The sequence below is a fragment of the Nyctereutes procyonoides genome, unplaced genomic scaffold (assembly GCF_905146905.1).
Source record: "Nyctereutes procyonoides isolate TBG_1078 unplaced genomic scaffold, NYPRO_anot_genome, whole genome shotgun sequence".
Classification (NCBI taxonomy): Eukaryota; Metazoa; Chordata; class Mammalia; order Carnivora; family Canidae; genus Nyctereutes; species Nyctereutes procyonoides.
Genome location: NW_026575047.1, coordinates 50,601,365 through 50,624,268, shown reverse-complemented (window position 1 = coordinate 50,624,268; position 22,904 = coordinate 50,601,365). Strand labels below are relative to the sequence as shown.

The 22,904-nt window shown below is 39.3% G+C and overlaps 2 protein-coding genes across 8 annotated transcripts in view; one reads left to right on the top strand and one right to left on the bottom strand.

Annotated features, from left to right (window-relative positions):
* Positions 1–1,654, bottom strand: part of LRRC28 (leucine rich repeat containing 28) — a 160,330-nt gene extending 158,676 nt beyond the window's left edge. For 3 of the 5 annotated variants that reach the window (XM_055326365.1, XM_055326369.1, XM_055326367.1), the window contains exon 1: positions 1,572–1,654. The gene's annotated coding sequence lies outside the window, so the exon portion shown is untranslated. Of the gene's footprint in view, positions 1–1,246; positions 1,541–1,571 lie in introns of those variants that run through there. The other 2 variants (XM_055326368.1, XM_055326366.1) reach the window with 2 other exon arrangements.
* A 2,241-nt stretch (positions 1,655–3,895) lies between these two features.
* Positions 3,896–22,904, top strand: part of TTC23 (tetratricopeptide repeat domain 23) — a 93,340-nt gene continuing 74,331 nt past the window's right edge. For all 3 annotated transcript variants that reach the window (XM_055326318.1, XM_055326321.1, XM_055326320.1), the window contains exons 1-2: positions 3,896–4,086; positions 19,091–19,290. In XM_055326318.1, the coding sequence (XP_055182293.1) occupies positions 19,111–19,290 (180 nt within the window). In that variant the 5' untranslated portion in view covers positions 3,896–4,086; positions 19,091–19,110. The remainder of the gene's footprint in view (positions 4,087–19,090; positions 19,291–22,904) is intronic.

Here is a 22,904-nt window from a genome sequence, read left to right as displayed (position 1 = left end):
TGTCTAGTCTCTTTCAAGATCCAAACTTCACACCACTTGCTACTCTCCACTTACCTTGAAAGCACTGTCCCATCAGCCTTCAAGTTTCAAAGTAAAAATCACTTCCCTATCCAAAACTATTCTCCTGTTATTCTCTCAGAGAAGCCCCCCCCCTTTTATATATGACTCCTTGCAATCTGTAATCTTAATATTTATTGGTGTACCTATGATCAATGTAGCCAAGGGACTGCAAGCTCCTGAGGGCAGAGATCTTGTTTTCCTCACTCTTGCACGCCTGTCCATGCACAGTATCTAGCACAAGGCAGGCCCTCAAACAGCTGATGAGAGGATGAAAGTAGGACAGGTAAGACGCAAGGTAGATTTTTTTCACTCTGTAATCTATGGTCATCTTGTAGATACTCTATCTCAAGAGCTTGCTATGTGCCATAAAGATACCTAATCCGTAAGACTCTGCACTGCAAAAGACATTATTTAGCCTGTTATATAGATTAAAAACAGAAATTTTTCTCAGAGGGCAACTTGCCAGAATTCTAACCCAGGTGGGCCAACTCCAAAGCCTGTGCCCTCCCTGCCTTACAGTATAGCCATTCAGGCGCTTCAAGGGGCCTGTGTTTCTTCCCTCTCGTCACCGGAGTGGTAGGCAAAGCTTACACAAATATAAGACTACAAAGTAAAACTATATCCAAAATCCACCCTCACTGATGGAAGATCCAGTGAGAGAACTCGGTGAAACTAACTGCTTTCCTTCTGAATCCTGACGGCTGGGAATGGGCTCCTTTAAAACATCACTACACCTCGTTAAAATGCATCTGGCTACAAAGGCAGCTTGGGAGATAAAATCTGCACAAACGAAATCCGAAAGCTGCCAATAATAAACAATGCTAATGGCTTTTCAAAACGCATTCGCTGGCAATATACAGCCTTTAGCAGTATTGGTCATTTTCTTACACAAATTCCCTTGGCTACCTCTTACCTACAGTTGAAGATAAATGGTATACTTCATAATATTAACTGAATAGATACAACTGCACCGCCACAAGTTTTCTACGTAAACACCAATCCACTTTATTGTTTAAAACAAATCAGCGAACCCTCCCACCTTAAGAGAATGCCACACACTTTGAGCAGGTGTGTGTAAAAGGAAAGGAGACCCTCGGACTGACTTCCGTATTTAATGCAGCAGAATACTCACTCCAATTGCCTAATACTGGAGATCAGAGAATGCAAAACTGTATATTAAAAGCACCTGTAAAAGGCTGTTTTCTCAGTAGTACCAGGAAAAACACCTGCCGCTTTGCCCGAGTGAACCAAACACTAAGGTCGTTACGGTTTGGAAGCAGGGAGCCCAGCGGCAGGGATTTCACAGCCCGGGTGTCGGGGTTCCCCGGCCGCCGCGGGCGGGGAGGGCCCGGCAACTATGGCGACCCAAGGCCGGGACCGGCCCCCGCTCGGGCCGGGGGACCACTCGCCGCTGCCCCGACGCTTCTGCCGGACCCGGCGTGCTGGCCGGGCGCCGGGCCAGGGGGCCCTGAGCCACGCGAGCCAACGACGCGACAGGCGGCCGCACTCACCTCGGCGCCGGCAGAGCCAGCGCTCCGGGGGCAGGCGGCGCTGGACTGCGAGCCGAGGGTCTGCGGGCGGAGCGGGGCGGGGAGCCGGAGGGGGCGGGGCAAGGCGCGGCCGGCCAGGGGCGGGGCAGGGCGGGGCGGAACCCGCACGGTGGAGAGCGAGGGGAAGCGGGAGGCGTGGGGAGGAAGACGGAACATCGCGATAATTCGCCTCTGTTCTCGCGGGTTCAAAACTCCCTGGACGAGAGGTTCGTTTTCCAAGCGATGTGCCTATTGGCCGAGAGCGCGGCTTCCTCCAGACCTGCCCCGCCCGCCGCTCAGCATTGACTTCCGGCTCCGGCTGGGGTCTTGCTCCGTCGATCCCAGTACTTTGCTTTGCTTTGCTTTTTGGAGGGTTCCACTTAGACCGCTCCAACATCAGGAGTTGCTGATACCGGATCTGTTCTTTCATTCATACATTCATTCAGGCACTCCCGCTTGCATTCATTGTACACAACAATAATCACACCCGAGCGCTTGCTGTGTGCCAGGCAGCGTTCTAAGAGCTGTGCATAATCTCCCCAAACCCTGAAAGCAATCTCATGACACAGGTACTATTATTATACTCGTTTAACGAATGAAAAACTGAGGTCCGGTGGGTTCCTGTAATATGGTCAAGGTTGATTATCAAGCGGTGAGCCTCAGCGTGGGGTTTGAGGGCTCACTGTGCGCGCTGGCAGGTTTGCTCCAAAAAGGAGGCGGCTGACCTAGTCTCTGCTCTGGAGATCCCTGAGGTCTATTGTGAGAAAAGACCGCTGCAAAGGACCATCTGAGCTTAGTGAGTTAAATATTACGGCAATTCCTTGCATGGCCGAGTAGGCGGTCGATAACTTTCTTCACGATGAAAATATTTATTCCTATGTCAGCGGAAGGACGCATCAAAGAAAGAGAACTTTATGATGGTAAAAAGAATTCCAAATATTGTTAGGGAACATTTTTAAAATAATTTTATTTTTTAAAAAAATTTTGTTGGGCAGCCCCGGTGGCTCAGCTGTTTAGCGCCCCCTACAGCCCAGGGCGTGATCCTGGAGATCCAGGATCGAATCCCACATCGGGCTCCCTGCATGGAGCCTGCTTCTCCCTCTGCCTTTGCCTCTGCCTCTCTCTCTCTCTCTCCTCTCTGTGTATTCTCATGAATAAATAAATAAAATATTTTTAAAAATTGTTAATAATGTCAACTTTCTGAAGTGAACAGTTTTAAAGCTTCCTCTTGTGAAACTTGCTATCATTTATTGTTCTTTGAAAAGCTTGCTGTTGACTTCTTAGCCATTCATTGACAATCAACCTTGATTCTATAACTAGTTTGCGTTGGTTTATTAGAGATGAATAATCTGAAAAGCAGATTCATACTAAATAACGCCTGTCCAAAACAAGTTTCGAGTTATAATAAAATACTGATTACTTATATGTTAAACTGGTCTTCAGAAGTTACTGAAGTATATGGCAAGGTGAATGTCATGTAGTTCTAAGAACTTTGATACACATTTTTAAAAAAGATTTTATATACTTATTCATGAGAGACACACACAGAGGCAGAGACATGCAGAGGAAGAACCAGGCTTCCTGCAGGGAGCCGTATGGGGGACTCAATCCCAGGACCCAGATCAGGACCTGAACTGAAGGCAGACGCTCAACCGCTGGGCCACCCAGGCGTCCCCACTTTCCTAAATACCTAAGAATTTGTAGTACTTAAGAACTTTTTTTTGCTAAATTTACAATGAGGAAGCCTACAGCTTGTATAACAACAAAAATAAGGTATTAAGGATCACTCCAAATAATACGACTTACTCCTAATATTGGAAAGTGACCCCCAAAATGATTAAAAACAGAACGACAAATTTTTAAAGCGATCGATGTTAGCCACTTAGCTTTCATCTCTTAAAAAAAAAAAGAGGAAATATTTTAATGAATAAACTTTACATCCAATGTTTGATCGCAAAAAAATGAAACATCTTAGCATTAACTTCTACACCTCTGAAATTTCAGGACACAAAAATAACCAAGTGATTCTGTGTGTCAGAATGTCCATTGAAAGGTGTGTTGATTTTCACATCTTGCCTAATTCAAAACACTAAAAAATCCTTAAGCTACCTATTTTGCAATCTTTAGCAAACTGTAGCATCAACAGGCAGCGCGGTATCACTTTAAAAAAAAATTCCAAGAAAAAGACAACCCCTTTGTAAAATTCCCACCTCTGGCTCCCCAGGATTGGGTTGAAAACTTCGACAAAATACTGTTCTCCACTCCCTATTGGTGCATGCTCTATCATTCATTCTTCGGCTGGAGTTTTGTGAGGTTGCTTTATGGGAAAACGCAGCTATGATTTAGTCTGGAACTTCCTTGCTTTTGACTTTTTCGTGGTTATTAATTTGTACAAAGAATCCCAAACTGATACAGCGGGAACCAAACTGGCAAATCAAGCTGCGGAGACAACTGTGTAATTCGCTGGAAAAAAAGGAGAACCTCTTCTGCGTGCGGGGTAAATTGACAAAGGATTTTACGACACAGAGATTTGAGAGTTTAAGAAACTTTTCCGGTTTTTCGATAGTATTAAAGGAATAAGCGTTAAAGGAAAACTAGATAAAATCAGGCACAATCTAAGAGTGACCGGAAGAGCAGTTTTCAGAAAGTGTTTTTAGGGTGATATTGGAAGAATGTTATTTCCAAATAATCAGTGGATTTTTGAATGGTAAAGGGAACAAGGTAGTAAGATTAATTATATATATATAGATTATTATATAGATTATATACCTAAAAAGCTGTGGCTTGTTGTTGCTTTAATACAGATTTAGAGGGACACTTTGTACTATTGTAATTTTTAAGTGAGATGGGTATTTTTGTATGTTATATACCGCATATATATCTATGAAAAGATATAAGAAAAAATTAGAGTCAGCTTTGGATCCAAATTGTGTGTGTATTTGTAGATTAGGAAATTCAGAGACAAATCTGTTAAGGACCAAGGGAAATATAATATTGTTACATGAAGCAGAATCAGTAGGTAATTAACATAAGGATAAATTCTCAAAAAAGAAATCCAACGTTTATATTTTCAGAATGACATTTTCACTAAAACTAAAATACGAGGGACGCCTAGGTGGTTCAGTGGTTGGGTGCCTGCCTCTACAGGGATCAGGCTCCCTGTGAGGCACCTTCCTCTAAATAAGTAAATAAATAAATCTTTAAAAAACACTAAAATAGGAAAGTTCAGGAAAATATTGATAAACAAGAATAACTTACATTTGAAATAGCAACATAATCCTTTTTGTAGGATTCAACTCAATATAAAACTCCAAAATACAGCATCTTAAAGATTCTTCATGTGTTCATTTAATGAATATAGCTAGTGGCACATCTATATCTCTACAGGGCACAATCTATAGTGGGTATGCAATGGTTTCTGTTATATGGGGATTTTTTTAAAAAAAATTTATTTATTTATTCATGAGAGACACAGAGAAAGGCAGAGAGAGAAGCAGTCTCCATGCAGGGAGCCCTATGTGGGACTTGATCCAGGGACTCCAAGATCCCGCCTGGGGCCAAAGGCAGGAACCAGACCGCTGAGCCACCCAGGGATCCCCTATATGGAGATTTAAAATAATAAGGTTAAGTCCCTCAGGAAGCTTATACTCTAGCTGGGAAAACGAGGCTCAAAACATTTAAATAAAAACTTCTGGACAGTTCTTGATGCATAGATGCCGATTGTAGACTGCAGGTGCTTCAAGAGCATAGGTTATTTTTTTTTAAATATTTTTATTTAGTTATTCATGAGACACAGAGAGAGAGAGGCAGAGAAAGAAGCAGGCTCCATGCAGGGAGCCCGACGTGGGACTTGATCCCGGGACTACAGGATCACGCCCTGGGCCAAAGGCAGACGCTAAACCGCTGAGCCACCCAGGGATCCCCCAAGAGCATAGGTTATTGTGAGATGAAATACTCGGAGAGCTTCACAACTGGCTTACAACCTAATTCAGTCCTGAACAATGGGCAATATTTCAGTAAATAAAAAAGAAGGGAAGTAGCATCCCAGGTAGTGGATGAGTTGTTAGCACATATGTGTGAGCATAAAGAATAATCGACTCATGGTTCATTTGGGGACTTTTTGGGCTTTGAAAATAAAAAGGTAGGACGTCAGAAGTTGCATGAAGAGTCAAAATTGTCAGAATTAAGGGGTTTGGTCCTGGGTTTTCAGCAGGAGTAAGACCTAAGGAAAGTAGTAATGGGAAAAGATTAAGCTGATAGAGCAATTTAAGATGGTTCCAAGAACAGACGAAATTAAAGGATTAAATACTTTAGATAATGGAGTACAGATTGGTAGCAGCCTTATAAGAGATTTTATCAAAGTAACTTTACTTTCTGGTGGCAGACTAATGAATCTTAATGCATTCCTTTATATTCTTCTAAAGCATTGAGCTTATTTTTTTATTCAGAGGTATAAATACAAATTTTACTAGGTGTAGTGGTAGTTGCGGTGCAATTAACACAGTAAACATGGTTGTTCATATTGGATCAGTTCTTGTTCCTTTTGTCTCAGATTTATGTGTATTTCTTGGTTCTATTGAACTGAATAGAAGGAATTTCAACAACAACAACAACAAAAAGGCAGAAAAAAAACAACCTTATGATTGAAGAACACCATGGGAGGATGGGAGGTGTTCTTTCTTGTACTGGAGGCTTTCACTTGACCTGTTTCTCTGAGTCAAGACTAAATTACATACACTCAGTGAGTTGCCCCTGTTTACCAGATAGTTTCCTCAGTGTTGGGCAAACAAAGGTGAACCAAGAATTAGCCCCCCCACTCTACTCCCACCCCCACAAAGCAAAGTGCTTCAGAGACCCTAAACAGGGTGTTTGTCTCCTGCCTCAAACCTGCTTCAAAGGATCCTAAGTTGTTGATCAGTGGTTCTTACTTAGGTAGACGGAGAAGGAAGAATCTCTGGTTGTGGAAAAGGACTTTGAGACAGTCACCTGCTGCAGATGACTGGTATGGTGGGCTGCAGTGCTCATCAAATCTCTCTTTACTCCCCTCTATGTGCTAGCCAGTTCAGGGAAGAAAATGAAATGTTAGCCCATGTGACCTATGTCACTTCTGGCCAATGATGGTGGAAAGTTCATCCCCAGTTTTCCAGTTTCTTGGTCTGCCTGCTAGGACTCCCATTACTTAAAGCTTGGATCTCTGAGTTACTGTGAATCATACATCCCCACTGTCCAAGCCCTATTCCCAAACCAAGTGAGTCAGTAGCATGAAGTGGTTAATATGTTCCCTCATTTTAGCCCATCCAATCCTGCCCACCTAATTGTTAGCAGGTTTTCTTCTGGGGACATCGGCATTTATTTAAGTTTTCTTTAGTTAAAAAAAAAAATTACCCTGATTAACAGTTTCAGATACCAAGTGTATGAGGTATTTGGAGAGAAAAATCACACCATGAAGATGGTTTAATTGTTCATCTAGTAAAGATTTATTGAGGCCCAATAGGTGCCAGGCACTAATGTATTTGATCTACCTATTCATAGAACCATAATACTTTTTTATTTTATTTTATTTTTGATTTATTTATTTATTCATTCATGATAGACACAGAGAGAGAGTGAGAGAAGCAGAGACACAGGCAGAGGGAGAAGCAGGCCCCATGCCAGGAGCCCGACGCGGGACCCATCCCAGGACCCCAGGATCGCACCCTGGGCCAAAGGCAGGCGCCAAACCGCTGAGCCACCCAGGGATCCCCCCATAATACTTTTTTAAAGATTTTATTTATTTTGACAGAGAGAGCACAAGCAGGAGTGCGGCAGAGGGAGAAGCAGACTCCCTACTGAACTTGATCCCAGGACCCTGGCATCATGACCTGAGCCAAAGGTAGATGCTTAACCAAATGAGCTACCCATCTGCCCCCATGGAACCATGATACTAATCTAGGATTGCTTTTTCAGATTTGGGAGCCTCTGCCACATTGTCTTTGGGAATTGGGGCTGCCCTATCTTAGAAAAGTCTTGTAGGGGTGCTCAGTGGCTCAGTCGTGTAGGCGTCTGCCTTCAGGTCAGGTCATGATTCCAGGGTCCTGGGATGCAGGCCCAGGGGTGGGGCAGACTCCCTGCTCACCGGGGAGTCTTCTACACCTTCTCTCTCTGCCCCTCCCCCCAGTTGTGTGCGCGTGCACTCGCACTCTCTCTCTCTCTCTCTCTCAAATGAATAAATAATATCTTTAAGAAAAAATAATAAAATTTTAAAAAAGAATAAAAAGAAAAGTCTTGTAATATTAGATATTTAAAAGCCAGAATTACACATAAACCTGCATTGTGGTTTCATAGCTATTTTTAATAGCTTTAGTGAGATGTTAATTATATACCGTAAAATTCACTCATTTTAAGGATACAACTCAGTGGTTTTTTTTAAGAAAATTTACAGAGTTGTGCAAGTATTATCACATTCAAATTTTAGAAGATTTCTATCCTCCAGAGAAACTTTGTGCCCATTTGTAGACATTTCCCACTCCTACCCTGGTGCAAGCAATCACTAATAAACTTTGTTCCTATAGGTTTGCCTTTTCTGGACATTTAACATAAATAGCATCATTAAGTATATGGTCTTCATATCTGGCTTTCATAGAGCATGTTTTTGAAGTTTATCCATGTTGTATCATGTATCAGTACTTCATTTTTATTGCCAAATAATATTCTGTCATAGGTACAGTACCACATTTTGTTGATCCATTCACCAGTTGATGGACATTTGGATTGCTTTTTTAGCTATTGTAAATAACGCTGCTATGAAGATGTGTACAAGTTTTTGTGTGAACAAGTGTTTTCAGCCTCTTGGGGATATATACTAGGCATGGAGCTCCTGATTTATGTGGTAATTCTGTGTTTACCTTTGAGAGGAATTCCTCATTCTAACCTGAATGTACTATCTTACTTTCCACCTGTGGCATATGAAGGGTCTAATTTTGCTACATCCTTGCCAGTGCTTCTTATTGTCTGTATCTTTGATTATAGTTGTTCTAGTGGGTGTGAAGTGGTTCTCATTATAGTTTTGGTTTTTATTTTCCTAAGGACTAGTGATTTTAAACATTTCATGAGGGATCCCTGGGTGGCGCAGCGGTTTGGCGCCTGACTTTGGCTCAGGGCGCGATCCTGGAGACCCGGGATCGAATCCCATATCGGGCTCCCGGTGCATGGAGCCTGCTTCTCCCTCTGCCTGTGTCTCTGCCTCTGTGTGTGTGTGTGTGTGTGTGTGTGTGTGACTATCATAAATAAATAAATTTAAAAAAAATAAATAAAATAAAATAAAATAAACATTTCATGAGCTTATTGGTCATTCATATATCTTCTTTCGTAAATTGTCTTTTCAAATTTTTTGCCTATTTTTTACTTAGGTTTTTGTCTTATTTTTGAATTGTGTTTGTTATATATTTTGGATTAACGTCTATTATCAAACATGTGATATATCTACAATTACTTGCAAATATATTCTCCTATTTTGTGAATTGTCTTTTAACTTTCATGATAGTGTCTTTGAAACAAAAGTTTTTAATTTTGATAAAGTCCAATTTATTTTTTTCTTTTTATCAATTGTGCCTTTGGTATTGTACATAAGAAATCTTTGTGTAACCCAAGCTCATACATATCCCTTTGTTTCCTAACAGCTCTACAGTTTTAGCCCTTACTTTTAGGTCTTTGATTCAGTTGGAGTTCATTTTTTTATATGGTGTGAGGTAGGGGTCCAAATTTGTTATTTTGTATGTGCCTATCCAGTTGTTCCAGCATCATTTGTTAAAAGGACTATTCTTTTCCCATTTAATTACCTGGTACTCTTGTCAAAAAATAATTGACTGTAAATGTAGAGGTTTATTTCTGGACTTTCAATTCTATTCCATTAACATATAGCGTCAGTCCTTAGGACATTATCACCCTGTATTGATTACTGTCGCTTTGTAGTAAGTTTTTAAAATGGGAAGAATGGTCCTCTAACTTTGTTCTTTTTCAAGATTGTTTTAGCTATCCTAGGTCTTTTACATTTCTATATAAATCTAAGGTCAAATTCTGCAAAAAAAAAAAAAAAAGACAGCTGGGATTTTGATAGGTGTTATATAAAATCTATAGATCAATTTGGGGGTATTGCTATCTTAATAATATTAAGGCTTCTAATCCATGAGTGTGGAATGTATCTCATTTACTTAAGTGTCCCTTGATTTCTTTCAGCAATGCTATATAATTTTCAGTGTAAAAGTTTTGTACTTCTTTTAAGTGTAGTCCTGAGTATTTTATTCTTCTTGATCCTATTGTGCATGGAAATGTTTTCTTAATTTCATTTTCAGATTGATAGATATTCAGTTTTGGTTTATTTTGTGTCCTCTGACCTTGCTGATATTGTTTTAACAGTTTTAGTAGGATTTTGCTGTTGTTTTCATTTTGTTTTGGGGTGTGTGTGTGTGTGTGTGTGTGTGTGTGTGAAGATCATGTCAACTGAATTGTGTGTGTGTGTGAAGATCATGTCAACTAAAATTTTTTTTCTTCCTTTCTAATCTGCATGCCTTTTACTTTTTTCTTGCTTTGTTGCACTGGTTAGAATATCCATTAAGTCTTAAATACAAATGATGACAGCAAACATCCTTGCCTTGTTTCCAGTCTAAAAAGAGAAGGATTCACCATTAAGTGTGATGTTAGCATTAGGTTTTTAAAAAGTTTTTATTGGCCCTTTATCAGATGAAGGAAGTATCCTGCCAATTTTTGTCTACATTTATTAATATGATCATTCAGTTTTTGCCCTCTATGCTATGAATATGGTGTATTACATTAGTGATTTCAGATGTTAAACCAACCAGCTTTATTTATTTATTCCAGGGATAAATCCCCCTTGGTCATAATATATAATCTTCTTTATATCTTGCCTGATTTTTCTAATACTTTGTTGAGGACTTTTTGTGTTCAAAAGCATCATGGATATTGGTTTGTTTTCTTATTATGTCTTTGTCTGGCTTTGGTAGCAGGATAATATTGGCCTCACAGAATAGAGTAGCAAACTCTATTTTTCTGATAGAGTTTGCAAAGATTCATATTACTTCTTTAAAGGTTTAGTAGGATTTACCACTGAAGCCATCTTGGCCTGGGCTTACCTTTGTGTAAATTACTAAATTATTTGTTTGTTATAGTTCTATTCAGATTTTTTATTTCCTTTCAATTCGGTTTTGATATTTTGTATCCTTCCAGAATGTTTTTCCACTTCATAGCTTGCTGATGCCACAGCTTACCTATGGGCAAGGTTGCTTTTTAACCAGTACACTCTCATACAGTCATAATGGTTGTTATTTCCCAGGAGCCACTGCCCTGGGGGCTCCTGCCCCGCCCTCAAGCTTTCTACATCCTCCCCCAAGTCAGCCCCCAAGGGTTAACACCTGTAACAGCAGGGGACCTTCTGAACCTAGTTCCAGCATAGTTGCCATCTATACAGATTGGTTGGTCCTCCTGCTAAACCAGTTATTAAATTGTTGAACATCACCTCTTGAAATGGAAGACTGAGACCCCACTTCAGACCTCTTCCTCCTCCCATTTTGTTCTGAGGCTGATCATGTGCTTCAGCATTCTACTGAACAGGTCTGGCAGAAGGAATAGCATCAATTGATTGGATATGTCTGACTGGCAGTTGTGGGAGCCGATTGAGAGGCCTGGGAAGCTTTACCCAAGGCTGGCAGGGAGAGGGTAGTGTGTGGGCCCTGGGCTGATTTCTAATGAAAATTTAAGCCCCACCTATGGCTATTACAAAGAAAACAAAAGTGACTGATGATAAGCATGTAGCTCCAAGTAAGTGAACTGAAGAGGATGTCTGTGCTAAAGATGTTACTATAAGATGCAACACACATTGACACAGACACATATTTAAAGCAAGGCCATAGATTCACATGTTTCCAAAAGCCAGGCAGGTACCGTGCCTCATTTAATTGGCAGAGATGCACATTTTGGTGTTTAAACATCTCTGAAATTGGAATGCATGTTACCATTGATGGCAAGTCATAGTTGAATAGCTTTGTGGTTTTATTCTTAGTGGTTATAGAATAGTGATGTATCTGATAATCTTATATCAGTGATGGCTCAGATCAGATTACATCTAGGAAACGAGTGGCAAGTGGCATGGGCTAGGAAAACCATATCCCTTTATGTCAGCCTTTCACTCTGAAAGAGAGGTATGGTTACAGAGACCTATTCTTTTACTATAAGGATAAAGCAACACGGGAGCAATGACAAATGGCAACTACTTTGGTGCCTCCCTGTCCAGGAGCAATAGGGAGTGGTGGCAACTGGCAATCGCCATGGCTTCTGCCATTCCCCCCTGATGGATTGTTGCCTGTGATGACATAGGCTCAGTATTGATAGTGGTTTTTTTTTAAGATTTTATTTATTCATGAGAGAGAGAGAGAGAGAGAGAGGGAGAGGCAGAGACACAAGCAGAGGGAGAAGCAGGCTCCACGCAGGGAGCCCGACATGGGACTCGATCCTGGGTCTCCAGGATCAGGCCCTGGGTTGAAGGTGGCGCTAAACCGCTGAGCCACCCGGGCTGCCCGATAGTGTTGTTTTTATAGGAAGCCAAAAATCTCAAATGCCAGATCCTTACATATATGGGAACCTTCTAATTTTAAAGTAATGGCTTAATTTTTTTTTTTCCCCTTTCTGGCCAAAAAAAAAAAAAAAAAAAGCATGTGCAAGTTAGATCCAGCCTGTGAGTGCTTGGATTAAAATGGCTCTTTTAAGGATTTAATATTTTAAGAGGCAATGTGAGACAAACCACTTTTAAAGTTAAGCCGAAAAAAGAAAGAAAAATCCGCTCAATTTCAAAGTTTAGCAGTAGGTTCAAGGCCCAGAGTAGCAAATATTACAGAGCATATTACTCACATAGCTTCTAAAATTTCTTCTCTGCCTCCCCTAAGTAGAAGATAAGAAAGTGTGGTTAGATTTGTTGAAGATGTTACATTTCCTTGTTATAAAAGTGTATGATTACTTTTTTAAATGCCATCTTGGGTTTCCAAAGCAAGAATATTTGCTTCCCACTCCTAAAGACTGGTCAATGAAAGTCAGAATGATGTGGTAGGAAACCACCAAATTCTTAGAAGACTGGAGTCCTGATTCTGCCTGTGTGACATGGGGCAAGTAATTTAGCTTCTGTCAGCTTCATTGTCCTCAGTTATAAAACAGAGATAATCATACCTGTCTCCCACATGGCTATGGCAAGGGCCACAAAAGATAAAATATGGGAAAGCATAAAGGGTTATGTAAATACCAGTTGATATTGCCCAAATCACGTGAGTAGTTGGGCCAGCACAGATTTTTGAATCTCAGATTCCCAAACCCAATCTCCTGCTCTTTTTGTAGACCATAACACTTACTGAAATGATCAAATCATCAACTAGTGGGCTGAATAGATGAGAAAGCTTAAGTCAAGAGCTTGTTAGAAAAAAAGTCAGCCACCATTTTGGCATCAGAGATAGCTCGGAGTCTCTGTACAGCAGGGTTTAGGGAAAGCTTAGATGTTGAATCAAAAGAGGAGCCTTCCACGTTTTGAAGGGCTACCCAAGAATGTGTTTTGCTGGGATTGATTGGCCTCTGAAGCTTTCTCAGACTGGCCTTCAACCAATTTCTTCCCTTTCTCATGTTTTCATTCTATATTGTCTCATGAAAGAAAGAAAAGTTCTGACTTTCTTCCTTCTTGGTGAAAATGTAAAGCTCTATTTTGGATTATTAAGGGGTGGCCACCTTTACCTTGGTAAGTAGGTCCAGGTTAACTGCTCAACACTTAACCTCTAGACATCTCAAATCCTATTTGTATAAAGGCATAGAAGGTTACTAATTTTTTTTAAAAGGAAAGGAAAAATATTATCTTTAAAAAGATGTCTCTCAGGACTAGTGATATATTTTTAGCTTCTTTTTTCTTCTAAAAATTTTTTAAAGTAAGCTCTATACCCAACATGGGGCTTGAATTCATGACCCTGAATCAAGTGTCACATGCTTTACTGACTGAGCCAGCCAGGTGGCCCGATATATTTCTAACTTCTGAGTTGGACATTCTTCTTCTTCTTCTTCTTTTTTTTTTTTTTTTGAGTTGGACATTTTTTTTTTAATTTTTTAAATTTTTTTTTTGAGTTGGACATTCTTATATAAATTTTCTCCCATAGCCTCAAATTCGATCTGGCTGAGACCAAATTGATTATCTTATTAAAAGGATCATTCTCATTTATCTTGTTACTTCTGTCCTTGACATTACTGTGTTTTAGGGGTCAGTAAACTTTGTCTGTAAAGGGCCAGATAATAAATACTTTAGGCTTTGAGAGCGATACGGTTTCTATCACAAATACTCACTTCTGCTGTTGTAGTACAAAAGTGGCCATAGATAAGATGTAAATGGATTAAAAGGGCTGTGTTCCAGTAAAGCTTTATTTATGAAAACAGACAGTGGGAAGCACTTGGCCCATGCCATAGTGTGCCAGCACCTATCTAGAGTTCTTGGATGAAAATGTCAAAGTCAGTTTTGACTGTTTCCCTTCTTCAGTTTTTACATCTAAGCAGCTCTCAAGTTGAGTAATTATTTCTTTCAGTAATTCTTCTTATCCTTCCCATCACTTCCCTTCTCACTGCTGCTGTGCACTTGAATTCATTCTATACAATATTCAGTGATTCGTGTGACTGGTGGTAAGGGCTGGCTGCAGGACCGTACCCACTTAGTGAAGAGGGTACCAAAATTTCTAGGGGGATGATTTAAGAAGCATATAAAATATTCTAATTTTAACTTTAGGGAAAATACCTGCTTTGTCAGAATATAAATTATAGAAAGTAAAACCGATGAAATCTTACATGAAGGGCCATGGTTAAAAATGGTTGTCAAACGTTGCTCAAATTTAGAATTTCCCAAGGTATGCAATGTTTACAATTGGTGATGCTTAATGTGATGTTAGGTGGAACACAGACCAACTTTTAAAATATTATTAATACTTGTGTTTTTATTTTAACATGTATTGGAGAAAATATGATGTCAAACCCATAATATATCTGGTTATTTTTTTAGGGTGAAGCTGAAGTAAATATTTAGGTTTTTAAAAAGTTGTAGCCTTAAAGAAAAAGTTAATATTGTAGGCAGAATATAGATATGCCAACAGTTGTCAAGATGGTAAAAGAAAAGTTTGAAAATCAGTGACCACTTTACTGCCTGTAGTTTCCATTATATTTGCCTACTAATTAACAGATCTGTCTCAGAATTGTCACTTATCTTTCTTGATAAAACCTTGAGGAGCTCATCACTACCTGCCAAATAAAGTCATTTAAACTCTTAACCTAAAATCAATGTCTTCTAAGCCTGGCTCCAGCCTTCCAGTCTTCCTCTACCTCCTGGCTTTCCAAACAGTGCTCAGAAAGTACCAGTTGCATAAGAGTTAATGAGTGCTCCAGAAAAGAGGATTTCATGGTCCAAAAAGTTAGGTAAAGTGTTGCATACTGTATCCCTCTGAGTTCTATTCACAAGGAATTATACCATGTTCAAGCCTTTGAGGAGAACCGAGGTAATGAAACTTGTCCATGTTTATCATAGAACAACATATCCTGTTGTGGAAACAGTGTGTGTGTTTATCAGCTTACTTGATCATCTTTGTCGATAACCCTCTCTTTTAGATTGTACATTAATGTTTTGTGTGTCTAGTGTAATAGAGACACATTTGTAGAATCTGTAGAATCTATTTGTAGTGGTGCCATCTCTCTCATTCCTGATATTGGTGACTTTTGTCTCCTCTCTTTTTTTTCCTGTTTAGTCAGGGTAGAGATTTATTAATATGATTGGTCTCAAAGAACCAAAATTTTACAAATATTATAAGTTTATTATGGGAATGTTATGAACATTTTATGCCAATACATTGTATTTTGATTTCTTCTTTGAACCGTGGTTGGGGTTTTTTTTTTTTAGAATTGTGTTATTTAGTTTCCAAATATTTGAACATTTTCCAGATACCTTTCTGTTATTGATTTAAAATTTAATCCCTTTGTAGTCATAATCGAGAATATATTTTGTATGTCTTGTATCCTTATAAATTTACTGAAACTTGTTTTACCACCCAGAATAAAATGTGTCTTAGTGTCCATGTGCACTTGAAAAGAATGTGTATTCTACTCTTCTTGAGTATAATATTCTAGTAAATGTCAAATCATGTTGGTTGATGATGTAGTTCAAGTCTTATGTATCCTTAACTGATTTTCTGCCTACCTGGTGTATCAGCTATGAAGAGCAAGGTATTTAAATCTCAGAGTATAATGAAGGATTTGTCTATTTCTCCTTGCTTTTCCATCAATTTGGGGTCCCATATTTTGAAACTGTTACTAGGTATATAAACACTTAGAATGATTATATCTTCTTGACTAATTGACCTTTTACAATTATAAAATGACCTTCTTTATGATAATATTCTTTGCTGTACAATTTACTTTGATCTTAATATAGATCCAAGTTTGTTTTTGACTAATTTTAGGATATTATTTTCCATCATTTTACCTTTAATCTAATTTGTCCTTCTCTATTTGAAATGAATTTCTTGTAGGCAGCATACAGTTAAGTTTTGCATTTTTATCTAATCTGTTGATGTCTATCTCTTAAGTGGGAGGTTTAGACCATTTACATTTAATCTGATTGTTGATAAAGTCTATCATCTTGCTATTTATTTTTTATTTGTTTCATCTGTTCTTTGTTCCCTCTCCCCACTTTTTTACTAGTTTCTACTGGATTGCTTTTTTTTTTTAATTTTATTTATTTATTATAGGCACACAGTGAGAGAGAGAGAGAGGCAGAGACACAGGCAGAGGGAGAAGCAGGCTCCATGCACCGGGAGCCCGACGCGGGATTCGATCCCGGGTCTCCAGGATCAGGCCCTGGGCCAAAGGCAGGCGCTAAACCACTGCGCCACCCAGGGACCCCTACTGGATTGCTTTTATGAGCCCTTTATCTCCTTTGTTGGCTTATTACCTATAATTCTTTATTTTGTTATTTTAATGATTGCTTAGAGTTTATACTATAGGTCATACCTTCAATTAATATACTACTCCATATACAGTGTAAGAACTTCACAATTCCATTTCTTCCTTCCTAGTCCTTATGCTACTGTTGTCATACATTTCACTTATATACACATGTTATAAGCCTCACAGTACATTATTTTTTCCTTAAAAAATGTTATCTTTTAAAGAGATTTAAATAATATGAAAACAGCTACATATTTTCCCATGTAAGTATCATTCCCATTGTCTTCATTCCTTTATGTAGATCTAGATCTTCCATTTGCTATCATTTTCCTTCCTTCTGAAAGACTTTCTTTACTAATTCTTGAAGAACATTGGAGTACATATCTGCTGATGATTAATTTTCTCAGTTTTTGGTTTTAAAAGATATTTTCACTGGTACAGAATCTTAACTTGACAAATGTTTTTCTTTCCATACTTTAAGTCTGTTGTTTCACTCCCTTCTCATGTGCATTTTTCCTCCAAGCAATATGCTATCGTCTGTATCTTTTATTTTTTTCATACTAATATGTTTTTTTCCCCTAACATTTAAGATTTTCTCTTTACCTTGGTTTTGAGCAATTTGGTTATGATATGCCTTGGTGTAGCTTTCTCTGTTTCTTGTGTTTAGTGTTCACTGAACTTCCTGAATCTCTAGCTTTTTACTGTTCCTCAAATATGGAAAATTTTGGGCTGTTATTTCTTCAAATATTTTTTTCTGTCTCCGCTACAATCTACTTTCCTATAAAGACTCAAATTGCATATATACTAAGCAATTTGAAGTTGTTTCACAACTCATGATTTTTTTAGGTGGTTTCTATTGCTGTGTCTACAAGTTCAGTCATCTTTTCATCTGTAATATCTAATCTGTCATTAATCCCTCTAGTGCATTTTTCATCTCACATAGAATTTTCATATATAGAAGTTCAATTTGGGCCTTTTTTAAATATCTTATGTATCTCTAAACTTTTTAAACATATGGAACACAATTATGATAACCACTTTAATACTCTACTAACTTACATCTGTGTCAGTTCTGGGTTCTGATTGATTGATTATTCTTCTCATGATGGCTTATGTTTTCCTTTCCCTTTGCATGCCTAGGAATCTTTGATTGGATGTCAGACTTTGTGAATTTTACCTTGTTGTGTGCTAGCTATTTTTGTGTTCCTATACATCATTGAGTTTGTCTTCTGGGGCAGTTAAGTTTTAGAAATAGGCTGATTCTTTTAGGTCTTATTTTTATGCTTTGTTGGGTGAGTCTAAGCAGTGCTCAGGTAAGGTAGGGTAAGGGTAATTTCACACTAGTGAAACAAAACCCTTCTGAGTGCTTTACCCAATACATCAGGAATTATGAGTTTTCCAGTCTGGTTGGTGGGAACAGGCATTGCTAACCCTATGTGAATGCCAGGCACTGTTCCTTTTTTAATATTATTAAATGAATCTTTCCCCAGACTCAAGTATTTTTATTATTCACATGCTGATCAGTATTCTCTCCCCTTATTTGTAATGGTCCCTCTGCTAATTTCAAGAATCCTCTATCTCTGCATCTATATCCTCTCCAGTAATCTATCCAATGAATTCTAGCTATCTTGTTCTCCCCAGATCCTCAGCTCTAGTTCCTCAACGCAGAGTCTACCAGGCTACTTCTGTGTTTCTGCTCCCTGCATGTCCTGAATACCTCAAAGCAATACATTGGAGAAATCATGGATCTCACTTTATTTCTTTTTTCCATTGATCAGGTTGATATCCTGTTTCTTTAAAAAAAAAAAAGATTTTTATTTATTTATTCATGAGAGACACACACAGAGAGAGAGAGGCAGAGACACAAGCAGGCTCCATGCAGGGAGCCCAACGTGGGACTCGATCCCAGGTCTCCAGGATCATGCCCTGGGCTGAAGGCGCACTAAACCACTGAGCTACCTGGGCTGCCCTTATATCTTATCTCTTGAAAACCATGTTTCCATAGCTTTTTTGTCTATGTGGAGGTTTTTTGGTTTGTTTTTGTGTGTTGGTTGGTTGGTTGGTTGGTTATTTCAGGAAAGAGAATAAATCTAGTCCCGTTGCCCCATCTTGACCAGAAGTGAAAGTTTAATACGTCATTTTTTTACTGCTTCAAGGTCAATTGGGGTTCAGGTGATCTACGCTGGGTTCTTTGAGAATTGTTTGGGCTTGCCTGATTTCTCCTGTATATACATATGTAAAAAATATATATGAATATGTATATTTGAATGAATGAGCAGTGTTTGATTTAGTTAAAAGTGGAAACCAGCCTGAAAGTTTTACAAAGAAGTTAGTACCAGTTATCAGGATCTTTTTTGATGGAATACTGCTAATTTCAAATAAGTCATGGGTAGAGCATTAAAATTTTCCTAGATTTAGCATCAATTTCTAGGAAAAATGTGTATTTGTGTAAGTAACTATGGAAATTATCATTTAACACCTTTATTTTCTTATTTAAAAATTAGAGGACAATGTCTATAAAAATATGCAAGAATCAAAGGAAACCCACATATCCAATCACCTAGATGAAATTGTTGCTGCTGTCAGCGTAACGCCTAGAAAGAAGATCCAAAACAAACTGCCTCAGACAGCACTCTTCCAGCCTCCTCGAGAGAAACTCCACCTCTGTGAAGAGAAAGCGAAGTCCTATTCTAGCAGTCACAAAGTAAGGACCCTTCATTTTCTATACCTGTGCTCTGGTAACTAGTGAGAATTTAGGTTACATTTCTAACCTAAGAAGTTTGGTACAAGAGAGTATATAGAGTACCTTTATCACAGAATGAGTGGGTGTAGGCCATCAGGGCTCCAGGCACAGCACTTGGCACAGTCAACATCATACCTGCTAAATGACCGCACAAAGGAACAAACACGGTTACCCTGACTCTGGCAAGTGTATACTAGATCAACTGGTTGTAGGTTTGACCTATCAGTCTTTTTCCATCAGTATAGACCTATTTATTGAGCTCCCCCTAGTGCCAGCTCTAGGCACTGGAATATAACACAAAGCGATGAAACTTCTACAGCTTACAATTCTTACATTCTTGATCTTCTTGCTTTCCACATACATCTGTCCCATTCTCTCCTCAAAGTTTTACTCATTCAAAAAAATAAAATAAATAAATTAAAAAAGAAGTTTTACTCATTCACTTGTTCATTTAATATGCGTTTCTCTACCACCACTTATGTTAGACCCTACTGTCCATCCATTTTTTTTTTCACAAATAGCTACTGTACACCTACTATGTGCCAGGTGCTATGCAGGTGCTGGGGGCACATATGGGAAAGCTACAGCTTCTGCCTCAGAGGGACTCATGGTTTGGTTGGGATGCTAGGCAGGAGGCAGACAATGGCAGTCAATGTGATAAGTTCTGTGATGGACACAAGTTCAGATGAAACCAGTTCACAACATGGCATGAGGGTAAGCAGTGGGCATGGAGATAGTGAATGGAGAGCAACCAAAGTGCTTCTTGGGATGGGAGTTACTTGGACAGCACTGATAACAGTGTTTACGAGTTGGCCAGGTAAGGAAGAGGACAATGGTGTTCTGGGCAGATAGAGAATAGAGTATTATTAACTATAGTCACAGATGCTGTATGTTACATCACCAGGATTTAGTTATTTCATAACTGGAAGTTTGTACCTTTTGACCACCTTCATCCATTTTACCCACCCCCTACCCCTGGCAACCACGAGTCTGTTCTCTGCATCTGTGAGGTTTTTTGTTCTTGTTATTTAAGATTCGACACATAAGTAAGATCATACAGTATCTGTGATTTCCTTCTGATACATGGTTGAATAATATTCCATCATATATTCAATGTCATTCAATGTTTTCTTTATTCATTCATCCATCCTTGTACTCTCGAGTTGTTTCCATGGAATACAGGCTTTAATGACATAGGACAGGAAATGAGATTGATTATAGAAGGAGCTAGGGCCCAGAGGGTATTTAATGCCCAGAGAAAAAGTTTAGATTTTCTCCTAAAAGTGTTGGAAACTATCATAGGATGACAAGTAGGAGTGCCATGAGCAGGTTTGAGTTTCTGGAATGGTTACTCACATAGCTGAGTGGAGGATGGGTGAGGAAGGAGGAAAACTGGAGAAGGCGCCCCAGTTCAGAGGATATTTAAAATAATCCCAGCAAGGGGGACACCTAGGTGGCTCAGTTGGTTGAAAATCCAACTCTTGATTTTGGCTCAGGTCCTGGGATCAAGTCCCTCATCAGGCTCCTTGCTCGGTGGGAAGTCTGCTGGAGATTCTCTCTCCCTCTCCCACTGCCCCCCCATCTCTCTCTCTCTCTCTCTCTCTCTATTTCTCTCTCAAATAAATAAATCTTAAAAAAATAATCTCAGCCAGGAATTGTAACAGCCTGAACTACAGCAGAGGCAATAGAGATGCTAAAATCAGACAGGAATTTGGAAATGTGAATCAGTGGGACCTGGTAACTGAGGGGACATAAGGGTTGTAGTGGCAAGAGCCAATCAGAGTGGGTGTATGCAATCCGTGACTTAGGTCTCAGCCAGCTTGGGTGACTGTTAGCTTGCCAGTTCCTTTGCCACTGTAATGAATACAAGAGGAAGAACAGGATTATGGAGAGGAGACATGAATTTGGTTCTAAATGTGTGCTTATTCATTATGCAACAGATACTTATTCAGTACCCACTATATGTCAGGGTCTGTGCTAGGTAGGCATTAGGCTGGCAGCCTCTCTCAACCACAGGTCTGCAAGAGAATTAAACCTGAATGCTCCAAGGCATTTAACGTCCATAAAGAAGTAACTTCTCTTCTATGGATCTAGAATGGTACTAAATTATTTTCTGTGTTCTGGAGTTCAGATGAGGAACCCCTGGTTACAGTGGTGAACAACATAGACAGGTTGAAGGCCTTGTGGAGCTGAGGGGTTATCGGCATTATAAATAAACTAGCAAGCCGAAGGTTGTGTCAAGTGTTATTAGGGAAAGAGTGGGCCTGTCTGTAAAGAGGCAGCATATGAGCTGAGACCTTAAGAAGTGAAGGAGCCAGCATGGAGAAGCTGAAGGAAGGGTTCTATGGAGAGGGAATAGCACATGTAAAATGTATGAGGAGGGCATGAATGTGACATGTTTGAAGTGAAAGAGGAAGCCGTGGTCTGACATGAAATGTCAGGAGAGACAAGGAGTTCACTTAGAACCTTGCAGGTCTCCAGCTAAGTGCCCTGGAGACCTTAAAAGTATTTTCAAGAAAGTATTAACATGATGTAACTGGTTTTTTAAAATATCCATTCTTTTCTACTTTTTTATTTTAAAATATTTCAGACTTACAGAAAGGTCTACAAGATTCACCAATTGTTTTTTTTGTTGTTGTTGTTTGTTTGTTTAGATTCACCAATTGTTAATGTTTGCTTTATTGCTTTACTTCTCTGTGTGCATATCATTATTTTTCTGAACTACCTGAGAGTAAATTCCAGATATTATGATCCTTTACCCCTGAATATCTTAGAGGAAACTCTAGGTAACCACAGTACAGTGATTTAAGTTAGGAAACTAATATTAGTACAATATTATCATCTAATCTACAAACCTTATATATATTTCTCAAATTATCTCAATAATGTCTTTGGCAGAAAAAAACATCTGACAGATCCGTGCTCTGCTCCATAAATGCCAAGATGGCGCATTCCTATGGTTGACTGATATCAGCTATTAGTGCCTTTCTGCATGGGCTTCTCCATGGGACCACTTAAGTTTCCTCATGGCATGGTGGTTAGGTTACTAGTTCGCTAGGACTGTGATAACAAAATACCCCAGACTAGGTGGCTTCACCATCAGAAGTTTATTTTCTCAGAGTTCTAGTGGCTACAAGTTCAAGATCAAAGTGTTGGCAGAGTTGATGTCACTTGGAGGCTTAGCTATCAGAGGATGTTCCCTCGCTGTCCCAACAAGTTCTTTTTTTGCACGTGCCCCTCCCTGGTGTCTCTTCCTCTTTTTTCTTTTCTTTTTTTTTTTTTAAGATTTCATGTATTTATTTATTTGACACAGAGAGAGAGCACAAATAGGCAGAGCGGCAGGCAGAGGGATAGGGAGAAGCAGATTCCCTAACCTGAGCAGGGTGTCCAATGTGGGGCTTGATCCCAGGACCTTGGAGTCATGACCTGAGCTGAGGGCAGAAGCTTAACCGACAGCTACCCAGGCACCCCTCTCTTCCTCTTCTTATAAGGACATCAGTCATACTGGATTAGGGCCATACCCTAATAGCCTCATCTCAACTTATGTCTTTAAAGACCTTCTCTGCATATACTAT